Source organism: Quercus robur, chromosome 9 (genome assembly GCF_932294415.1).
Source record: "Quercus robur chromosome 9, dhQueRobu3.1, whole genome shotgun sequence".
Taxonomy (NCBI): Eukaryota; Viridiplantae; Streptophyta; class Magnoliopsida; order Fagales; family Fagaceae; genus Quercus; species Quercus robur.
Window position 1 is genome coordinate 9,434,048 of NC_065542.1, and position 13,394 is coordinate 9,447,441.

Below are 13,394 nucleotides of genomic sequence, written 5' to 3' on the forward strand. Positions count from 1 at the left end.
CTGTGCTTTCGCCTTTGGAGTGTGTGTGTGTGGCACCATGGAACGTACTTCACAAAAATTTTAACAATGATAGCTGCATGATTCAACGTAAGGTTTGTAAGTAGTTGATAAAATTACATCTTTTTTAATGTTATTAAAGTCTTGTTAGAAAATAATCACATCATTTTAAGAAAAATGTTTGAGAGTAACATTTATAAGTCTCATCTACTATTTTCATTTTTTACTTAACAAAAAAAAGCAAATCATCAAATTTTTCAACGACTAGAGTATTAACAACTAACAAGAATGCTGATGATTGAGGCCATGTGATCATGTTATTCAGTCGGACTGCTTATTTTTCAACATATATTTGGACATCTGAGAAGATTTGAGAATAAAAAGACTGGAAAAAAGGGGCCATTTTCATTTTTCTCACAGCTATTTTGCCAATATCTTCTAGGGAGTTGTGGATATTAAGGATGTTATAAAGTTACAATTTTCCATCGCCACTTTATTAACGTAGAAGACAGTAACCTCATGAAATTGTGGTTACCAACCAGAAGTCACCACAAATTTCTGTAAAGGAACAAGACCAGCAAGCTACCAAGTACCAAGGATACCACAAAACGTAAAGAACGTTGAGACAGATGACTAATCTGTGTGTGCCAAATTGTCGCATTAGAACAGAAAAAGTGAATGGTAGATAGTAGAAAACCTTGCCAACCAGTGTAACTGTGTAAGTGTGAGCGCTATCAATGTCAAATGTAATGACTACATCTGCTTGCTAAATGCTAACTCCATTTTTTTACTTCAACTTATTGAGGTGTGATCCACATCCTATGTTTTTTGCCTCACCATTTATTTCTAATAATCAGTTTTCCCCCACGAAATCAAAGGGCTCTATGTCTACGTCAAATGTACAGGAGATAAAAAATTCAATTTACAACATGGCAACCTTCCTTGTCTTATGATTGATATTGCAGATCGGAGTGGTAATCTGATATTATTATGTATTGCATACCAGCTAGGTTTCTAAAAATAATTCCCCCATAAATTGTGCTAAAGGAATTAATAATGATGGTTTTACACTTTTACTCATCAATAGACCTAACAATCCCCTCCCCTGTTTTATAGGGTATACATAACCATGTCATTTGAACTGGCAAGAGAACCATATATTGGTTCTTTTTCCTTCAGTTTGCTGGAGCTTCTGCTGTGGATTCAAATGGGAGTCCTACCTTCAATTGCAATCATGAGGATGTAAATTTAAAGAAGACCGAAGTTACCTCATGTTGAATCTTCAACAAAACAATTTCAAGATTCTTTGGGTTCAAGTACCAGTATGGGTTTAAGAAGGGGAGAAAAAAATGCTTCAACAGTTGTAGTTTAACAGAGACTGACACAGAATCGAAGGAGTTATCTCTGTCAATGTCAAAAAAATCTTCAAAAATCAAAACCATAAATCCACCGGTACCAAGATGAAATAAACTAGTGAAGTAAATAAAAATAAACCATCATCCTTTCCAAAAGTCCCAGTTACATATAAATTGATCAGAGTAGCACATGAATTTCCAAAGTATTACATGAAGAAAAGGAACACAGATAACGACCATTTCCCCACTAAGTCATGCACATTCAAACTATTACCTGCTAATTCGCACCATCACTTTTTGCTTCTATACCACCTGAATCCACACTACTAGTAACAGCTTCCTCTGTCGATTCCCCATCAGCATTCACGGAAGCATTTTCACCAGGACTCAGCACTTCTTCATTCACGGAAGTAGCTTCAATAAGATTTGTATTGGCCTCTGCAGACTCCGTCTCTCCATCCTTATTTCCAAACAACTTTGACGGAAGCAAAGAAGCAACGGCAGCTCTTGCACTTCTCTTGGCTGCTTCTGCTGCTTCAGCCTCCTTAGCCTTAGCTTCAGCCTTCTGCCTTTCTTTTTCCTCTATAAGCTTCCCCAAATCCTCTTCCCTTCCTTCTTTCCTCAACTCCCCTTTTACAAACTCCTGCAATTCCTCAGTTAATTCAACCCCATCATCATCCAACATCGTATCAACCACATTAAGAACCTCATCCAACTTCCCAACCTCACTCAACGCCTTCATTATAAACTCATAACTTGCAACATCCATCTTGAGTTTCTTCACCATCAAATCGAAAAATGACTTGGCATCATCCACCTTCCCTACTTTAACCAACCCATCAACCAGCTTATTATAAACCCCCAAGTTCGGCCTCAGCCCTGACTCAACCATTTTGCTATAATACCCGGCTGCATCATCCGCCCTATCTGCCTTAAAACAAGCATCCATCAACAACACAAACGTAAACTCATCCGGGTTCACCCCCTTCTCACTCATCTCCCCATATACCTCCTCAGCTTCACCCAACAACCCATTATCACACAACTGCTCAATCAAATTATTGAAAGACAAAGTATCCGGACGACACCTATACTCTCCCATCTTCCTAAAAACCTCAATGGCATCCTTAAACCTCCCTTGCGCGCAATACCCATCCACCATCACATTAAAACTCCCCAAATTCACTGTCAAACACCACGGGGGCCTATTCTCCTCAATCATCTTATCAAACAACCTCAACCCCAACTCGAACTTCCCATTCTTATTCAAAGCATCCAACAACGAATTAAAAGCGACTGCACTCATCTTCACCTTCGAACCCTCCCCAACAGCCTCCTCATAAAACTGCATAGCCTCCTTCTCCATCCCTTTCATGAAATACCCTTTGACCAAAGCCCCATACACAACCCCATTCTCCACAAACCCACCAAGCTTCTCCTTCAACTCCTCGAAAAGCCCGAACACACCATCCAAATCCCCACTCCTCACACACCCATTCATCAAATAGCTATACACAACAGGGTCAGGAGCAAAACCCCTAACACCCATTTCCTCTTTCATCTCGACCGCCTTACTAACCCGGCCATTGTCGACCAACCCTTTGATCAAAATCCTATAAGTAGTTGGAGAAGGATTGATGGGCGCATCATTAGCAAACTGTCGAAAGTGTTCCAAAGCCGTGTCGGGTTTTCGACAATCCAGATAAGTCTGGAAGAGGAGATTGTAAGTGATGACATTGGGGGCAATGCCGGCCTGAGTGATGAACCGGTGAAGAGAGAGGAGATCGGAGTACTTGGATTGCCGGAGCAAACCGAACAAAACCGAATTAACTGTAAAAATGGTGGGGCGACAGTTGGAGTAGACAGAGTGGCGAGTAAAGAGTGCGGCTTCTTCCAAGTCGTTTTGGCGGATCAAGGTGAGAATACGGTTATGGAGGTTGAGGCGGTTGCCTGATAAAGCTGAAACGTGTTCGGGTAGCTTTGGGGAGTTGGGGTTTTGGGGGATTTGGGATTGTTGGGGTTTTTGGGGCTGTTGGGTTTGTTGTTGTTGGGAGCGGTTGAGGGAGGAGAGTGGGGGTTCTATGCGGAGGCGGCGTTTGCGGCGGCGGCGCTCGGCTGCGGCTTCTTCTGGGGAGGAGAAGGAGAGGGAGCGGAGGGAGATGAAGGCGGATTGCGGTGGTGGGTGGTGGTGGAATGGTGGTCTGGCTAGGATTCTGATTTGGGTGAGTTTGGAGAGTGCCATTGGTTTTTTTTTTTTTTTTTGGGGGAGTGAAAATGAGATAAGGGTTTTGATAGGGTTTCTGGAAAGGGTTTTGTATGTAGGTGTGTAGTGTTTATGTTTTGTTGTGTCACTTGTGTGTGTTTTGAGATTTTTTTTTTTTTTTTTTGGATAGATTTGAGATTTTTAAAGTGAGCCAATAGGAATGAAATGTTTCAAATTTATGTTTTACTAATCACAATTTATATTTTATCTAACTTTATCTATAAAATAATTAAAGTTAAAAAAAAAAAAAATCAAACACATATGAATATCCTTAAGGAAAATAAAAATAAAAGGTAGGACATAAGATTTTTATTGAAAAAATGTATACATTATTTTTTTAAAACAAAATATATGAACAAAAATGTGCTATTCCAAACAGATCCTAAGCTATAAAACTATAGATTTGTGTATCTATTCCAACAGACCCTAAGCTTTAAAACTATGTATTCTAATCCATTTTTCCTTTTATATATATATATATATATATATATATATATATATATATTTATTTTTTTTTTTTTAACTAAAGGCCAAGACAGCTATTGAATTTTTTTTTTTGCCGCAGAATGTGGGATTACTAATTTATTATAGATTTGTGTAGGGTCACGATTCGGGGTCTAGGCCCAACAGGTATGGGGTTCTGGCCTAAGGAACCCGAAACAATGAATTTATAGAGAGTGGGTTACAGAACTAGACCCTAACGAAGTGCATACTAGTTAACATTAGGCCATACAACAATTGAAAATAAGAAAATCTCCTTCATGTCCATTAGATATACGGTCCGAGGAGACGTAGGGGATGTATCTCTGTCTCTGCTCAAAAGTTATGGTTCTCACCCTCTTCTTCTGTTCTAAGTTCCTCCTTTTTTTCGTCCCCTTCTTCATGGGGACTCTCCCCTCTTATATAGCCCCCTTGAAGTCATTAGGACCTTATACTTGTTGATCATCTGGACCTTCACTTGAGTGCTCGTCTTATCGGACATCTCTCCCATCTTTCTGTGAGTTGTGGTAGCCAAGGTAACACTGTTCACAAGTCCTCTCCACATTAATGCGGCCGAAAAAGTAGCTGTCATGCATTTAATGTGGTAGCTGTAGCCTCTCCCTTGGCATCCTACACTTTCCTCCCTCTTACGGGTTTGTGGGACTCATCTCTGTTACTAATACTCGTTGGAGTGAATCCTTATAGCTAGCAGAGTGCATGTTCAAGCCACATTTGGTATGTCCGAGGAGACATTTCTCCTTGGACCGCCTTTTAAACAATTTTGGGTTCATAAGAATTGGGCTGGGAGCCCTTTTGGTACCCACACCTTCTTCTCGGACGTGGTCGAATTTTATATGGGGCCCAAGGCCCATTGTATGATCTTGGGACTTTACCCCTACAATTTGTATTTATTTTTTGCTTCAAAAAGATTGTTCTCTATCATTAAAGACCAAGAAACTAATTAGCTTTTTTTTGGTATAGATAGGTTTCAAGCTTAGATATCTCATTCAATGATAAGAGGTTTTACTAGCTGAGTTATCTAGAACTCATGTGTTTGATATTATTGGATGAGCTAAAAATCATCAATTTATTTTATTTACTAGTCACTATCCTTTGCGTTTTGAATAGTTGAATAAAAATTAGGGATAATTACAGATTACTCACCTGTGGTTTAGCTCGAATTTAACTTACCCACCCATGGTTTTATATTTGACACTTTACCCACCTGTAGTTCATTCCGTCTATGCTCCGTAACCCACTTCTAATTTTTCCGTTACTCTAACACATTTCATCAAAAAATCAAACAAGAAATTAGATCAAACACTCCTCTCCCACACACTCTTTACACTTGCTCACCCACTTGGGATCTTTGAAAATAAGAAGGGTTTAGACTCAACAATCTATGATTTTATAAAAACATAAATTGCTAAGTCTAAACCCTCCTTATTTTCTCCGATATCCAATACCTAAAAGCCAAATTTTATAAATTTTTGTTTAGATTTTAATTTTGGACTTGCTCTTGCTCTCTTCTCTTGTTCCTCTTCTAGGTCTTGGTAAGTGCAAAATTTTTCTCAATCTCATTTCTTTTTCTTTATTTGTGGATCCAACAATTTTTTTTATAATATAGCAATTTCAAAAACGCTTTTTTATTTTTTATTTTTTTGCTTACTAGGTTATCTTTGTTCACAATTTTAACCAGGTTCTTTTGCTTTTTTGGGTTAATGGTTATGCAAATCTATGACCTTTATTCTATAATCTTAAATAGTGTTTCTGGGCATTTTTTAATCTAGGAATTTTGTGGAGTTTCTATTTTTTGGGTGCAGTGGTTGAAAAGGTTGATGATGATTTAGATCTATTAAAGACTTGCAAACTGTTTGATTCTTTGCCTGTGAATGAATGTTTGACTATGAGAGTTTTGTGTTGGGGATGGTTGATGTCTATTATTCATTGAATTACTGTGTTGATTTTTTTTTTTTTTTTTTAAATTTAAATTTTTTGATCATGAGAGAGTCAAAGGTAGTGGCGGTGGTGGGGAAAGAAGGGAGGAGAAAAAATGGAGGAAATAATGGCAGCAAGGTATTGGTGTCACATGTGTTCACAAATGATAAATCCTGTTATGGAAGTTGATATCAAATGTCCCTTTTCCCAAGTTGGTGAGCAGGCATAAAGAGTGTGTGGGAGAGGAGTGTTTGATCTGATTTTTTGTTTGATTTTTTGATGAAACGTGTTAGAGTAACAGAAAAATTAGAGGTGGGTTACGAAGCATAGACAGAATGAACCACGGGTGGGTAAAGTGTTAAAAATAAAATCACAGGTGGGTAAGTTAAATTCGAGTTAAACCACAAGTGTGTAATCTATAATTATCCCTAAAAATTATATACAGGTATAATCAATCTCATGTAATTCATTTAAAACTAATGAGTAATTGCCCTAAAGGTTACATTTGTATATGCATAGCCTTCATGTTTAGGAAAAATTTATTTAAATTTAGCCGAATTGAAGTGAACCGAAATGCTATGTTAATGTGGCTCATTATAAGTGTAACAACAATAAATACTATACTTAAGATTTTAGATATTCTGAGTTTGAAATCTATATTTTCTTTAATGAATTTAGATTTAGAATAGGTGCTCTTAACCCAAACCTGTCTTTTCCCACTATGTAAGTGCACAAAAATGGACTGAATGTACTGAATGGATAGAAGTGGAATAAAATGGATCGAATGGCCAAAGTGGACAGAATGAGACCAGGGGCGGCCCAACAAATTTGATGTGGTTGGTTGTGATAACACACATGAGCCACCTTTTTTTCTTTCTCAAAAAAAAAAAAAAAAAAATACTAGTGTTTAATATCATAATTTGTTTATAACAAAAATATTTTTTTTTTAAATTTTGTAATATGCTTTTTTTTGTGTGTGAAAAAAATGCTAAAGCTGTAACAAATTTTACTACAAAAACATTTACAAACGATGTAGCAATGATATGATTAGTGACACTTCAAGAAGATAATAAACAAGTATTTGAATGAATGATGTTAGGTATATGATAAATTTTATGACATGATGCTTACAAAGATGTATCACCAATCACAAAAAGTAATTCAAATATGTATTTAATAGGTTGTTGACATATACAAATCATATTAATTGTCACATCAATTTGTAAAGGCTTTGAACTAAAACTTATAGTACTTCTGACATTTTCCTATCAAATCATCTCTTGTAATTACTGACACATATATTTGTAAGACCTATGTATTTAAAATTGTATTATCTCTAGCATTACTCAATTCTTTGGAACTTCTTAAAAGTAGAAAAAATGTAAAACTTTTTTTTCCTAGATCTCCAAAAAAATATATTAATTTTGCCCCAAAATTTGGGGGCCTTTCTCTAGTAGGAGGCCCTAGGCGATGGTTTAAGTGGCTTAGGCCTAGGGGCTAGGGCCGGCCTTGAATAGGATTGAAGTTGACCGAATAGGATTGAATAAGACCAAATTGAACCAAATAAGACTGAAGTGGACCGAATAAGATCAAAGTGGACCGAATAGGACCAATGAAAACCAAAGTGGATTGAATAGGACCGAATAAGACCAAATTGGACCGAATAAGACATAATGGACTGAATAAGACCAAAGTGAACATAATGGACTGACTAAGACCGAAGTGGACTAAAGTAGACCGAATAGGATCGAAGTAGACTGAATAAGACTGAATGAGATCAAAGGGGAATAAGACCGAAGTGTACTGAATAAGATCAAAGTGGACTGAATAGGACCGAAGTGGATTTCATAGGACCGAATAAGACCAAAGTAGGCCTAATGGGCGAATAAGACCGAAATGGACTGAGTAGGACCAAAGTGGATTGAATAGGATCGAATAAGACCAAAGTGGACAGAATGGACTGAACTGGACCAAATATAACCGAAGTGCACAGTTTGAAACCAAGTTGGACTGAATAGAACCGTAGTAGACTGAATAAGGCTTTGTTTGTTGTTGTTGTTGTTTGTATCGTGTAAAAGTAATGTCATCCTTGGAAAAAAAGAAAAAAAAGAAAAAAAGAGGCTTTACAAAATTGTACGAGAAATCAACAAAATAAGCTTTGTCGAAAATTCCAAATGGACTCTTTTAGGTACAAGTTGGATGCAGCCAAATGAGGTCTTAGTTTTTTGATAATTTTGAATATTGGTGATATAATAATACAAATCATTCTACATTAATTTCAGTTCTTTGTAATGGTTTGAAGGCCACTCGTGCCGACCTGAGGTTCAGGCCGAGGTTGTGCAGCATGTGTTGTTGACTTCTTGTCGTGTTGATCATGGCACAGAATACGCGGTGACACTCTGACTTTCTAAGCTGGTTGTTGACTTTTGAACTTTACGTTTACAAAGAAATACTAGGAACCTGTGTTTATCAATTGACAATTGCAACTTCCTCCGGTAGTGCCACTCACGAAACCTTATTGTTTTAGGTTTAAGAAGGCTGGCTCTGTCTCTTTGGGAATACATAAAAAAAGCTCAAAAGTTGAAGTTTATAACAGTATTGTTTGAGGCTGTTTCTTCTGTATATATGGTACAATTCTTTTCTTATTGGTGTTATTGTTTTTTATTTTTATTTTTTTTGGGGTATTATTTTAAAAAAAAAAATAAATGGGAGATGGGTATTCGAACCCCAAGTCCTCCCCATAAGGTAAATGGAGCAATATCACTAAGTTACAAGGCTCTTGGCTCTCATGAGAGTTAATTGATTCTGTGATTTGGGTTTTAGTTCTTTGTATCAGCTCTACTAAAATTTTGATTGCCTTATATGTTCTTGTGTTCTTTTGGTCATGAGGTAATGCACGAGTTAACCTTTTAAATGGTCAAGATTTTATTGCTTTTATCTCTAACTAGTTTTAAATTTATTCAAAGTATTTGGCACTGAGGGAGGCATCAACTCAAATCTTGTTTTTGCTTCCAGTTTTTATTCTTTGCTTTCTTTTTCCATTTTATCCTTTTCTTTTAAATACGTTTTGAGGTTTTTCAAGTTGTATTTATGAAGTTAAGTATATATAGATAGGGAATATTGTGAATACCATTTTCAATAAAATTGAGAGAACGCTAAGAATAGCCTTATTTTAATTTGGGAGTGCATGCCTTAAAAAGATACTGGGGTAAGCAGAAACTTGGGTGGAAATGGAATGGGACTGAGGGAGGTAAAGTCAAACTACTATAATTTTTTTAATGAAGCCTTATAGTTGAAATCTCTCTCTCTGCAATTACAGGATGAGCCACAGATGGGTGAAGGGCTTCAATGACAATGTTTGACAAATTTTACAGGTCGGTTCCTTTTTTTCTTATTATCGAAGTGCAAAAATGTTTCAATTTCAGATGAAAATGAGAGTTTCCTTGCTAACTGTTTAAGGTACTATTGTCATGCTTTTGATATGGACGAATCAAAAATTGATTTACATGATAGTTATATTTGCTTTGCTAACAATTGGGTTTTGCTTTTGTGTCTTATTTTTAACAATGTGCATCACTCAGTTGTTTTTGAGAGAATATTGAATTACTCATTTTATGCTTGTAAAGTCAACATCCATTTGGTAGACAAGATAGGGTGGGAGAAGAGAAGAATTTATGGTTTAAATTCTTCAAACCCTTGCCTTTGGATCTCACGGAGGCTATGTCACCTCACCCTATATGAGTAAATGATTTATTAAGGCTGCAGTACAGAGAACTCTAGCCTGGCCTAGATCTGCTTTATAAGTTGTTAGCTATTTAATTTCTCATTATCAAGTTTGGATATGAGAATTACTGCACGTGTAAGATTGATAGTTTCATCATAATCTTAGCTTTTACAATGAGGTTCTGAGTTGGGTGATATACAATGCCTGTTTTTGTATGTTTCATATGTTGGTATCTGCTTGAATGGACAGGGTTGAATGTAAATGACATGCACAGCCATAATGTTAAGACTCTGTATAGATGTTGTAATTGGGTTAGTAACAAGCTATTGGATTGATTGTAACTGATTAGGATCTGTTGTATAGATAAGCTGGTACAGTTAGGATGTGGTTGAGGGAAGTTAGTTAGGTTGGTTAGTCATAACAACTAACTGAAAGTAACTGCCAGAAGCTATAGAATTAGCTATTAAAGGACTTGTATCTTGTACATCAGATTCATTACAGAAATAACAGAAGTTTCATTGTTCTTGATTCTCTAATTCTTCTCTCTATCTCTTCTCTATCTTAAGGAGGACTGGTTCCCTTGAAGCAACCACTCATAATTCCCTATTCCACCATTAATTCCCACCTAGAAGCTTAACACATAAACCAGACTAGTAGGTTTCTTTTATCATGACATGGATTGGGTAGAGGCTAAAATGGAGTTGATAGTAAGAAAAGACAGTAAGCTCTTCAGCAGTTTAATGGCAAAGCAAGATTCCTGAGTGGAATGCAACGGTTTCCTTCCAACCAAATTGAATCAGAGAAACACATGTTTTCCCGATATCTGCTTTAATAAAGTACAGAACATAGTTGAGATTCAGCTGACATAAAGTCCATGCCTTTGTGTATTGACTGGTGTATGCAATGCCATAGACAGGAAGATGGAAATTTTGATTCACTATGCATGAAATTTGTGCTTAAATGACTTGAGAAATGACCAAATCTTCAATGTGTAGTCATGTTTTAACATGATCCTGTCAAGTTTGACACAGTACAGAAGTCCTGTTGTTTTACAGTGTGTCTCACATACTTCAAATGAAGTGAAAAAAAGGTGTTGCTTTCTTGCTTGTACAACATAATGCTTTAGTATTCATATAAATTCTGCCCTTCATTCTAAATCCAAAATATAAGGAAAAAACATAAAAGGGACATTGGTAATGTTTGACTTGGTGCTTATTAAACATGTTATATTCATTTAATATCTGACTTATACATATTCAATTATGTTGCACATCAATTGGCTCCATGAACAATTGAATCATGGGCTTTTGCTTCTTCCATGGCAGCTTATTTTAAAGGAAGTCATGAAGAAAGGAACAGAAGGAGTAATGCCCTCAGAGAGGGAAGTTTTCAGCCTTTCAGGGCCAGTACATCTCACAGCTGTTGACTGGTAAGACCATTGACTAATACTTCACTAACAGGGTGTAATCAATTGCTAAGGAATTCCATTCAGCAAAAAGAAGAAAAAAATTGGAAGGGAATTCCAATGCATCCAAAGTATAACATGTTCACTTTAACCACTGGTAAAAACTCTCTTAAATGCATGCAGCACTTTTGAGTCTACAATGTTAGGTCAAGAATTATCAAAATTGGATGACATACTTTTCTGTTACTGTCTTGTTCACAATGGTTCATTAATGCGACCAAAATGGCATACATTATTCATGTTTTCAATATTTAGAAGAATCTGAACATGCAGAGCAAGGCCAATGTTTTATTTTAGAGCTCTAAATGGACTAAAAATCTGTATTGCTACACTCACATCCTATTGGTTCGATATTATTGGCACCTCCCCAAAGAGAATAGATTATTGATTTTGCTCTTAGGATATAGCCAGCATGCAGAAATATTTTTACTTTTTTAAACTTAAAACATACAGTTTCTTGATCATTTTAATGTTGATCATTTGTGTTTGGTGTAATAAAAACAGATTACTCTTGTTCAGTCCACCATAGGCCACTTTCACTGCCAACCACTAACAATTTGCCGTCTCAGCAAGTTGTGTAACTAGACTTATTCTTTGGCTTAAGCAGCACAACAGTCAAATCTTTCTCTTCTTCTTTTGATTTCCCTTCCCCACTTTTGTTGTCCCCTGAAATCCATTTCTGAGTAACAGTTGGCCATGTTTTGCTGGGTTGAAGTTAAATTCTGGTGCATTGTTTTAACTCACTGGGATTTTCACATTTTGGCCCATGAAAAATGATGGGGGTACAACTCCCATTAAATAGAGTGGTTATACCAGATGCATCTCATAGGCATTTGTTATTGTCTAATGTAATTTATTTTTTCCAAACTAGTTGATATGTGGCTTCTGTCCTTGAAATTGTACTTATTAACGAGTAAACTTCAGTAGATATTTTTCTATTCTTACAATCTCCTTGCAGGAACAACATACATCACCGAAGATCTATTGCAGCCAGCTTGGTTCAAGGAGTGTACATTCTTGAACGTGATCGCCAGAAGAATCGACATGGATCCCAAGCTCTTGCTCTACCTTGGTGGGACTGCTTCCATTTCCAATTAAATCATATGCTCATAGATGATGATGACTTATCCATATTTGGTGCTGTTTATGAATACAAATACCCCTCTGCTCCAAACATTCCACAATATGTTATTGCCTTCCGTGGCACAATCACCAAATCAGACACAAGGTTACAGGACCTCAAGTTAGACTTCCAGTGCGTCCGTAACAATCTTCACCAGAGTTCCCGGTTTCAACTTGCAATGCATTATGTTCACAACACAGTTTCTTCATCTAAAGGTGCAAGTGTGTGGTTGGCTGGACATTCTCTGGGGTCAGCTATGGCATTGCTTGCAGGAAAGAACATGGCCAAGATAGGTTATTTCCTTGAAACATATCTTTTAAATCCACCATTCTTCTCTCTCCCCATTGAGGGGGGTTTCGAGGATGAAAGAGTGAAGCTTGGAATCCGCTTTGCAAGCAGTGTTGTCAAAGCAGGCCTCAGCCTTGCTGTAAATGGTCGCCAACATCATAAGGCTCAATCACATGATCCTTTTGTAGTGTTATCTGCGTGGGTCCCTTACCTTTTTGTGAACCCAGCTGATCCTATTTGTTCAGAATATATTGGATACTTTGAACACAGGAAGAAGATGGAGGAGATTGGAGTTGGAAAACTTGAGAAGGTTGCAACAAGAAATTCCATGAGGAATCTACTCTCCAGTGCATTGAGAATGGATTCAGGTTCAGAAGCACTGCATCTCCTTCCTTCAGCATATCTGACCATTAATAGGGGTCAATTCCCAGATTTTAAACGTGCTCATGGAATTCATCAGTGGTGGAATCCTTATTTTCCTTGTCAATCTATGCTTTATAAGTACAACACAACTTGAATTGAATGAAGGAGTGCTTTTTGTGAACAGGCCCAAAAGACCCTACCCAATACAGCCCCCCAAGTCTGTCGAGGCAGAATGAGTCTTGGCAAAGCTTCAGTCTGACCCAGAAGTGGCTCTAGGGATGCTTCTTATGCTTGATATGTTGTTTATTTGCTTTTTAACATGTGTGGAGCTTTCCAAAATAAGATTGACACAGTTTTTTTTTTTTTGGGTGAATAAAAGCGGCTGAGTATTTATGTGA

At 36.9% G+C, this 13,394-nt stretch overlaps 2 protein-coding genes across 4 annotated transcripts; one reads left to right on the forward strand and one right to left on the reverse strand.

The window, feature by feature from the left end:
* Positions 1 to 1,458: 1,458 nt before the first annotated feature.
* Positions 1,459 to 3,665, reverse strand: LOC126699789 (pentatricopeptide repeat-containing protein At3g49240, mitochondrial). Its single transcript, XM_050397760.1, has one exon. It carries the CDS (start codon positions 3,592 to 3,594, stop codon positions 1,630 to 1,632), a length of 1,965 nt encoding a protein of 654 aa, XP_050253717.1. The 5' UTR covers positions 3,595 to 3,665; the 3' UTR covers positions 1,459 to 1,629.
* A 4,831-nt stretch (positions 3,666 to 8,496) lies between these two features.
* Positions 8,497 to 13,394, forward strand: LOC126699523 (GDSL esterase/lipase At4g10955-like). 3 transcript variants are annotated; one of them, XM_050397398.1, is made up of 4 exons: positions 8,497 to 8,661; positions 9,353 to 9,407; positions 11,083 to 11,186; positions 12,181 to 13,394. In XM_050397398.1, exons 3-4 carry the CDS (start codon positions 11,101 to 11,103, stop codon positions 13,148 to 13,150), a joined length of 1,056 nt encoding a protein of 351 aa, XP_050253355.1. In that variant the 5' UTR covers positions 8,497 to 8,661; positions 9,353 to 9,407; positions 11,083 to 11,100; the 3' UTR covers positions 13,151 to 13,394. The 3 variants fall into 3 exon arrangements, with proteins under 3 accessions (XP_050253355.1, XP_050253354.1, XP_050253356.1); XM_050397399.1 differs by lacking the exon at positions 8,497 to 8,661 and adding an exon at positions 8,741 to 8,922; XM_050397397.1 differs by lacking the exon at positions 9,353 to 9,407.